Genomic DNA, 9,543 nt, shown 5'->3' with positions numbered 1-9,543 from the left:
ACTCAAGTAAAGACAACTAAATTATTTACTTTTGAAAGATTTCAAGAAAGAAATCGAACAAAAATGGTGTGTTTGAATTCAAGCAGCTCGCTCACAAAAACGAATGTACAAATATGAACATCAAGCAACTTATTTGCTCTCTATGAATATATGAAACATAAAGCAATATAAGTCATTTTTTTCAAAATTTCACAAGGTGAAATAATCTTTAACTTAGCATTATTTTTCTTTGTGTTTTTCTGAAGCACAACAATGTGTACAGCATATAGTGAATTATCTGTATTGAAATGTTTCTCTGTGTGGATATTTTACTTGTAAAAACATTTAAGGAATGACTCAGTAAAAGAGATAATATAATTACATCGTCCTATTTATTATAGTCACAACATTCTATTAAAAGGTTAAATTCAGATACCATTCCCCAGGCTGATTTGGCTAATGTAGTCATCCTTAAATAGATATGGTCGGTAATTCTGCATTAAAAAGTGACTGCATTTTCAACTGGTTTTTCACTTGCTGTTTTTAGAAGCAATACTATGAAATAAAAATAAACAAAAATAAAAATACCTCTCACTTTTATAACAACATAATTAAAATGCTAGCCCATAAGACCCTATTCCTACAGGCAATTTATGGACAACCTTAATTTTTACAAGTTGTTTAAAGGACTCTTACAGGTCTTTTCTAAGTGCTTGCAGGAACATGACTTAACTGTGGTAGACCTACCCATTTTGCTTCTCCCCACAAACAAACAATTGCAAAGTTCCAGTTTTTATGCGACATAATCCTGGACAGATGGCTGGGTATAATACATGGCTTTGTGCATAGACACACAGAAATATATATATGAGCATATAGACATAGATATGTATTTTTTAACTGGAGAGCATCTGCTCTTAATTTGATCATTTTCATATGGATGCTTTTGTGGGTAATAACACTGCTATAAGCTGTTACTATATACATTTTCATGATTATCATCATGATCCTTAGACAACAATACACCCATGTTTCCTAGCAATCAATAGTTTTGAGTTCAAGCCGAGATTCATTTGCTACACATACACAAACTCATAGCCCATTAAAGGAAACCCGCTACTCTCAACACGAAGGTTTGAAGAGTTCAGATTCCATCCAGGATAGAGAACTGACAGGAAAGTTGATTGATTAATTGAACTAAAATGACAGTTGTGCTGTTCTGGTGGGTTTTTTAGTCATGTGCAGCAAAAATTACTGCCCTGGTATTTGAGGGAGAAAATCTGCAAAAGGAAAAAATGAACTCTCCTATGCTTTTTCTTCCCCCCCTGCAGTTGATAAAGTTAATGCCTCAATACAAAAGTTGTTGTATCAGTGACTGCTATGTACTACTGTATATATATTCTAACACAACCTTAAAAAGCATGATGTCTATCTATTCCAGTAAAAAAAAAACATTTTGGTAAATAATGTCTCCTGCTATACAATAACCATAGTCTGTCTAATTTGAAATCCATAGCACTCAAGGTAAGGCAGAGAATAACAATTAATATGGATCATTTAATAAGATGCCATGCTGTACTAACTTATGGGAAATAAAGGTCCATTCTTCAGAAGCTAGTTTTTGTACAAGTAGTTTCTAAAATAATGAAGACATTTTGTTCACTCTTAAGACTCTTTCCTTCTTTGTGCCAGAATTATTCACTAGCAAAAACGTTCCAAAGGTTGAAAATTAAAGTATAGAATTCTTCTTGCTGTTCTAGACAGTACAAACTTCTATAAATACTTTCTATGTAAGGATTACCTTTTCCATTAGAAAAATTGCAACTGTTACCAGAGGATGGAAAAAGTCGGTTCAGCAATGGCATCTATTTCAAAGGAACTCCATATTCATTGGTAGCACAAAAAGATACATATCCACATATATAAATGCATAAATTGATATAAAAGTATGTACGTAAATGAATAAATATATTATACTAGCTAATTAATAAATGGACAGATTTTTGTCCATATGACAATACTGACTTGGATTAGCTATAACGTTTACAGCTGTCTTGCAAATCACCACAGACATCTCAGTCTTAGCTTCTTGGGCACAGGCAGCCAGCTACAAAAGCAGATGATAAATGCTGTAATAAATGTCTACAGCCACAATTCGGTATCAGTTGTAGAGTGCAGCGATGATTTCCTTTTGTGCTGCTGCTGTGGCAGTTCTTATCTTCATGTACTGGCCTATACACTAGACTCATACCTGCCATGAAAACAGGCTAAAAAACAGATCTGAAATGCAGAAACTCTGCAATAAAAATATTGCCAAGTTCAGATAATTGACTTTTTGTAGTAAAATAAGTATTCCCTTCACTTAATTTACAGGACAAAAACATCTCTGTGTAAGCCCACTCCAATGTGAGAGAAACATTAAAAAATTCTATAATTAAAGTATTCAAAGGATAGTCAATGTCTCCTCCAGACCAGATGACTTGTGAATTCCCCATAGCACTCAGTTAAAAGCGTTTTCCATTTGAGCATCCCCTTACATAAGGTAGAGTGCAAACTTTAAATAGTATGAAATTCACTTTGACTCTTACCAGAAAAGACACTTGGGATCTTGGAAAGAAAACTTTTGACTGTACGAATAGGAATCCCATTTTTCTCATCTTGCATGCGGGCTATGACGTCTTCCATCTGAACACAGAGAAAAAAAAATAAAAGAAAGAAAGAATAAAGAAATCCAGCATTATTTCCTAAAATAAATTCTCCAAGAAATCCTAGACCAATCTCTCAGAATGACAGATCCAATCTTCCTATTTCTTTTTTAACTTAAAATTTATATTCTATATTTTTATTGAACAGGCTAAAAAACTACAAGTAATTTATTGATGGACAACCGTAAAAAAATGTATGTGCTCAAATTCTCTTGAGAAAGAAATACCAAAGCAGAAAAAAGAGATTTAGTTAAAGTAGTTAAAAGAAGTAGTTAAAAACCATTGCTGGATATAGAATTTCATGTTTTGATTGTATTACTGGTATTGTACCACATATAAAAGCAAAATAGACTCATACAGCCTTCTAGAGTACTGATACAGTTCTCAAAAAGGCTGTTAAGGCTGTTCAAAACAAAAATAGAGCTTTTACGTTCAAAGCAAAAATTCCTTTTTTTTCTTTTGAGAAGAGGAAAAAAAAATACAACAGGATGCAGTTTTGCATCCCTGGAGACAGCAGAGCCAGAAACGTAAGAATTTTTTTAGGTAATGGAGTGGGTATATAAACATTTAAAATCACTTTGCTGTATGTTTTTTATATTGTTACATTAGCTCATTTTTTCCAACTCAATTTTTTAGGCTAATTTGGCCTGTACATTTTATTAATTATGCCCAACCTAAAGGTTCACTTTCATGTGAACTATGAACAGCAAGCCCTTTTACTGGAAAACACAAAGAATATTTAGATAGAGTCATTGGCTGACAATGCCTGATTTTATTCTTTCACATTTTGTAATTGAAGTTTACATATTAGATAACTTCCATCTTTCTTTCTCTGAATATCTAACTTCTCAAAATATTCAATGATATTGTGATAAAATGAATTACAACTATCCTTCCTTTTTCCTTAAGTCACCAACATACTCCATATGAAAAACTCTGTGTGACAGAGCATTTTATATTATTTTAAAAGTCAAATCTTAAAAAAAATTTCTATCATCTCACCTCTGTCCCCCCAACAGGTTCCCAAAGAATTCATTAAAAGTTTGTGGCTGGGTTGTGTTGAGAAAAGAGACAAACAGACAAAATTCTGTTACACACTTTTTTTCCACAGAAGTCAGATGACCCAAATCAGCAAACAGCAAATCAGCATTAGTTGCAGCTGTGCATTAATTGGCCCAATGGGGAAGTTGTACAGAGCCGGGAAAGGGAAAGGGAGCTGGGGTCACCAATGGTGGACATAGGGAAAAAGAACAAAAATCCATACCAAAACTGAAAACAAAATCAATTAGTTCAACTGCTCATGAAAAACCTGTTTATACAGGGAGTGTCTGGAGGTCCACATGCTCCATGTACTTATGGAACATACATTAACAACCCAAGGAACACAAATCCAGTGGCATAGTCCAAAACAGAAAGTACATACAAGAAGTAGATATTGTTAGCAAGCTGTGGAAGACCGAGTCTATTGCTCAGAATTAAGGAAGGTACAAATGTAACAGAAGAAAAGAACCGATGTTCATTGTAATGACTTTCATCTGACACGGAATTAAATTATTTAAATAGAAAGGGCTATTAATAATGTTCTGAAGAAATTGTCAAGCAGACAAACTGTTGTCTATGAAATGGAATCTGTCCATGCATTTATTATCCATATAATAAGTGAAGGCTTGTTTCAACCCCTTCTAAATTCAGTTGGTAAACTGTCTTATGGAGCCCCTAAATGAATAAGAAGTCGCTCAAATTCAAGTGAATATCTTTGCTTTAAACAGTAAAGTAAATTATAACCATAGGTGCATGGTCTTCTATGGAAATGAACAGAAGTAGATTTGATGATAATTTCCATACATGCAGTGTAAGCTTATAAGTGTACTGCTAGAACTGCAGAGCGAATAATAATGTATGTTACACTGGGACAAAGTTTAGAAGACAATTCATACATAAGGCAACATGATAAAGGTATATTTGCATTATAATAAGGATTACTACAAATGTAGGACACGATCCTGGAACATAATATTACAGGTAGTGATATGCAGTTACCTCTTTCTCAGGAACACACAAGAGTGCAAACGTTTAATGCCTAGCGTTCCTAGTGCTGTCAATAATCAGTCTTTTGAGGGTATATGGAATAAATTGTTAACTGACATTCACATATGCTTTCCTAAGCTTGCTTCATGGACAAGATTTAATCTAAACTGTATAAGACCTAACTCTGATAGGAACTGTAGCTCTGGGAGAGTTCTCTGGTTTTGATTAGCAAAGTGAGCTCTAGGATATCTGCACTGCAAAATTACACCTTCCCCTGCACATCTAGCTCAGATTGTTGTTCCTTCTCGGGAGCGAACACCCTCTGTGCAAAAGGCAGCTCACACTCCAGACAGCATCATTGTGAACAGCCTGGTTAATTCAGTGTACAAAAATTACTGCCTAAGTGAGTGGGACTGTTCTAAAACAAGATACAACAGAACAGCAGACTCCTAATTAGTTACAGTTGACCTGGGATTCTGTATGTTATCTGTTAGACTACAAAATTCTTATTTGTCTTGTCCCTTTTTGCACAGAAATCTAAAAGGTCACTTGTGTTTTGTGGTCATCTGAAATGTTAAACATAAGAACTCAGGAAAATGAAGGGCAAATTTTAAAACAAAAATGCTTCAATTGAAGATTCAAAACCATCTAATCCAACATACGCAGGTGCACAGTTTAACTTTCAATATACGTAGTCCCTATTTCTGTTTTAGCTGCTTTAAATTCAGCAAATATATAATCTCTTCCACCAAAAAACATCTCATTTAATTATATTTGGGAAGCAGCACTCAGGGCACTTCTCTGCCATTCACCAGCAATGACCTAAGACAATGAAAAGGGCAGAATAGTTTAATTAGAATGATGAAAGAAAATCTTCATCTAATTTTGCTCAAGAAGTCTAATCTGGGAAACACAAGCTTCTGCCTGATATAATAATTTTCCTTCCTGATGTATTATTGTTTGCTTCTGAGTCACCTGACCCGACGCTCAAAAGTGAAATATAGGCTCCTTCACTTCACCTCAGAATTAGGCTTTCACAGTTCTTTTCTTATGTTCTTACCTGGCTAAACCTGACTGGCTCTGATCATGCAATGGGATCCTTTTTAGCCCTAAGCCTTCTCAAAGAACTCAAAGAAAACAAATCCACAAATAACAACTGCCTCCTGATCACTCTGCAAATGAGGCTCAATGTGCTTGAGAAAAGGAAGTTGTATAAGCACATCTTTCAGCTTTTCAGTCATCATTGTACACAATTAACAGGGAAGGCATAGCTAGAAGGAAGTTCACAGTGCAGCAACGATTCTACAGGAGCATTTCTAAACAAATGTATACTTCAAAAAATGTGCCATTTGTTTACCAGTGAGACAATTCTAACCCTGACAAAAACTCACTAACCTTCTGATGCATAGGCAACTCAGACCAAACTTTTATTATTAATATTTAAAACTTCACTCATTTCCTTGTGAAGATAATTTGCAGTCTTCATCTTGACATGTAAGGACTCTGTGAAATCTATTTCAAAGACTAACTCTATGACAACAGTGACAATGCATCTTATATGAAGCAAAAAGAAAGAAGATAGTGATATCCTGTAATAGAAAGGCTACAGGTTACAGGAGCCTTTGCCTAATAATGACCACTGACTCTGCTCCAAACTGGGAGCTAGGCATGGAGACATGTATGACTTACCCACAGAGAACTAACAAACCCACAGAGTCAGTAGTATCTGGCCATGGGGAAGAGAGATTAAAAGTTATCAAATGGGAAGTGACTCTGCTCCAAACTGGGAGCTAGGCATGGAGACATGTATGACTTACCCACAGAGAACTAACAAACCCACAGAGTCAGTAGTATCTGGCCATGGGGAAGAGATGGTTCACTTCCAATGGGAAGTGAAGGTGATGGTTCTCAGTCTTGTGTATTGCTAAAAGTCCATTGAAGGACGATCTTTATTAGGCTTCTCTTCTTCTTTGACACAATCGTGAGAGGTTTCTGCTATATGGGGTACGATTCACCTCTTCTATCTTTAATCTTCAGTCACTACCCAAAGGTATCTGTCTTTGTTATTGACAGTGGAAGTCTTGACAACAAACCAGGACTAGTATCCTTCAGCTATTTACAGCTAGGTGAAATAAATACAACTCCTAGGAGCACAATTTTTATGGTTCCTTAGATTTCAGTGCCATGTGGTTTGGGAAGACCCCGATCTTTAGATTTCTAAATCTAAATAGGAATTTCATTGCTAATCATCCACACACCTTGCAAAAATAATCCCCTTGCATTGTAATTCATCATCACTGCTTCTTAAGTGGGGTTTTTTAATGAATTTAGAGACAACAGAAGTCAAAAGCTCAAAAAGTTTGTCAGTGCAGGACAAGAGCTTTTTCTTCCCTTAAAAGCAAGCCTAAATCAACTCCACATAAAGATGGTCACTAGATACAAGGATTCCAAGACCAGAAAAAGAAAGCAACGGTCTGGAACTAACTAAAGTTCAAGAGATACATGGTAAAAGCTTGAAGTCTTGACCTACTTACACACTTACAGATATCTCAATTCAATTTGTTACTAAAACAAATTTCAGTGCCAGGGAATTAAAAGTATACCCAGGAATACTAGAATGAAACTAAGCATAATTTTGTACTCAGTTATCGTACCTCAGAACAGGGGATAGCTCTTATGTTGAGTGTACTGGGGTCCACCCACACTACAGCTTTGTTAATTTTGCTAAAATCTTTCTTCTTCATTTTACCCAAATGCAGGGATGGAATAACTCAGTGGAACTAACTACAAACCTCATCCAAAATTGTTAACAAAGTACAAGTTACAATATGTAACAATTTCTTACACTACGCAACAAGTTTCCCTAGACATTTTTCCCCTCCCTACTTAAACACATTACAGAGTCTGAGGTCGTTACTGCAGCTGGCCAGCAGGTTGAAGAAGGCTTTCCTTAGCAAGCCCCCCATGCAGGGACGTACATGAAGCAACATGGGATGAACAAAACCAGCAGGGTAGGAGAAAGCTGCAAGATTCCTTACAAGGTAATGGCCTTTTTTTTTGTCTTCCAACACATGCTAACTATACAGGATGGATAGACAGATATATTCTCATCTTGTTAGTATTATACTAATAATAAATTACCTGTAACTGCTCTTGCTTTCAGCAGTACTCCTTTCTTGAAACTCCATTGTACTACATATGCTGTCTCACACGCTGCCAGTTATACTACAAATTTTCTGTTAAGACCTCCATCAGTTAAAAAGCCTGCAATTGCAGGATGCAGAAAATTTGTAAGAAAGTATTTTGCTGTGGTTCACTGAGGCAAAAAATCAGTATATTTACATGAATGGCTAAACTACCCCATCAGAGTTACACTTTAGGAGCCTCAGACTCTCTGTCTTCCCATGTGAGCTGCTCTTTGCTTGGGCTACACATGCCAACAATCACTGCAAAATCCTTCTTTAATTGAATCATCACAGTGCCACCTGAGAGCTGCCCAACTCAGTGAACCACGGGCTTAGTTCAGCTAGTCAAGCTGCATCACAGAGAATAAAAGAGCACAAAATACAGGAACTACAAATCCCGGGAGCCTGCACTGACAAGCACAGATACAGGCAAACTGATTGCCAGATAAAATATTTCAGTGTTGCTCACCAAACTAAAGCAAATCATCTCAGGTCAGGAGTGCTGACAACTCTTTTTCTAAATCAAGTGTGTAGAAATGAGATGGTTTGACATCTCTGTATCAAAGATTTTAGCATTTTCCATTTAATGCAGAACTGGGTTATTTCAACTCTTCACATCTACTTGGGATGAAAACAAAGTTTAAAACATTCACAAGTCCAGAAAAGTACATTTAGATTTTTTGACAACGCTGAAAGGTGGCTTAAAACATGCAAGATTAACCAAACTGTTAATGACAGTCATGCATGAACTATCTGAGCTTGCTCAAAAAAAAGCAGTCAGTCAGGACTTGCTCTAAGCCAGCAATGTTGCTTCTCCGGTCTACCAATGCAGGGAAATGCCCTAAGTACTCTCTGATGAACATTAAATTAGAGAATAACTTACTCAATGAAAAGAATACAAGAATGACTGGTCTCACCCTTTTCAGAACCTCTATTTGATGAAGTAACTATTTGACACCATAAAATCAAATGACAAATCAACCAGTTTCTAATCATATTAAACGGATGCAATGGAGATAGTTTGAAGAGCCTGCTTACTACATTCACCTATGATGCTGACACCTCTGCCTCGTTTTCCTTTCCTTCTGCTGTACAAAGTCACTGGTGTGAGCAAATAGTTCATACTCTGTCCTCAAACAGAATACCTGTGGAGAGCCAAAGATGTTCTGGCTTCACATGTAGCACAAAACTCTGTATTGAAGCATTATCTATCCTCACTCTTATGTCTGCATTTGTAATTATCAATTTGTTAATTTCTAATTAAGATTCAGATTTATTTGCCCTATTTATCCATACTGTGTCAGATACAGCAAATAGGTAGTGTTCCAAATTGGTTGTAAAAATTTGTAAAACAACCAGTACTATATATACTAGCAGCCTGTGCTTACATTAGAGTGCAGAGCAAGGCTTTGCCATTTGTTAAACATAATTTAGGTTACTTTGAATTTATTTGAAAATCGATGCCAGTTCTGTGCAACTATTATTGAGACCTGAGTTTTTGTCATAGAATCATAGAATAGTTTAGGTTGGAAAAGACCTTTAAGATCATTGAGCCCAACCCTTAACCTAGCACTGCCAAGTCCACCACTAAACCATGTCCCTAAGCGCCACATCTACATGTCTTTTAAATACCTCCAGGGATGGGG

At 36.0% G+C, this 9,543-nt stretch overlaps 1 protein-coding gene across 4 annotated transcripts in view; it reads right to left on the bottom strand.

The window, feature by feature from the left end:
• RGS7 (regulator of G-protein signaling 7) overlaps positions 1-9,543 on the bottom strand; it is a 274,534-nt gene that overhangs the window by 149,960 nt on the left and 115,031 nt on the right. For all 4 annotated transcript variants that reach the window (XM_009276206.1, XM_009276213.2, XM_009276221.2 and 1 more), the window contains one exon: positions 2,568-2,664. In XM_009276206.1, the coding sequence (XP_009274481.1) occupies positions 2,568-2,664 (97 nt within the window). The remainder of the gene's footprint in view (positions 1-2,567; positions 2,665-9,543) is intronic.

This window comes from Aptenodytes forsteri, unplaced genomic scaffold, assembly GCF_000699145.1.
Source record: "Aptenodytes forsteri isolate BGI_AS27 unplaced genomic scaffold, ASM69914v1 Scaffold10, whole genome shotgun sequence".
NCBI lineage: Eukaryota > Metazoa > Chordata > Aves > Sphenisciformes > Spheniscidae > Aptenodytes > Aptenodytes forsteri.
The sequence above is the reverse complement of the archived record's forward strand: the minus strand, read 5'-3'. Positions and strand labels throughout refer to the sequence as shown.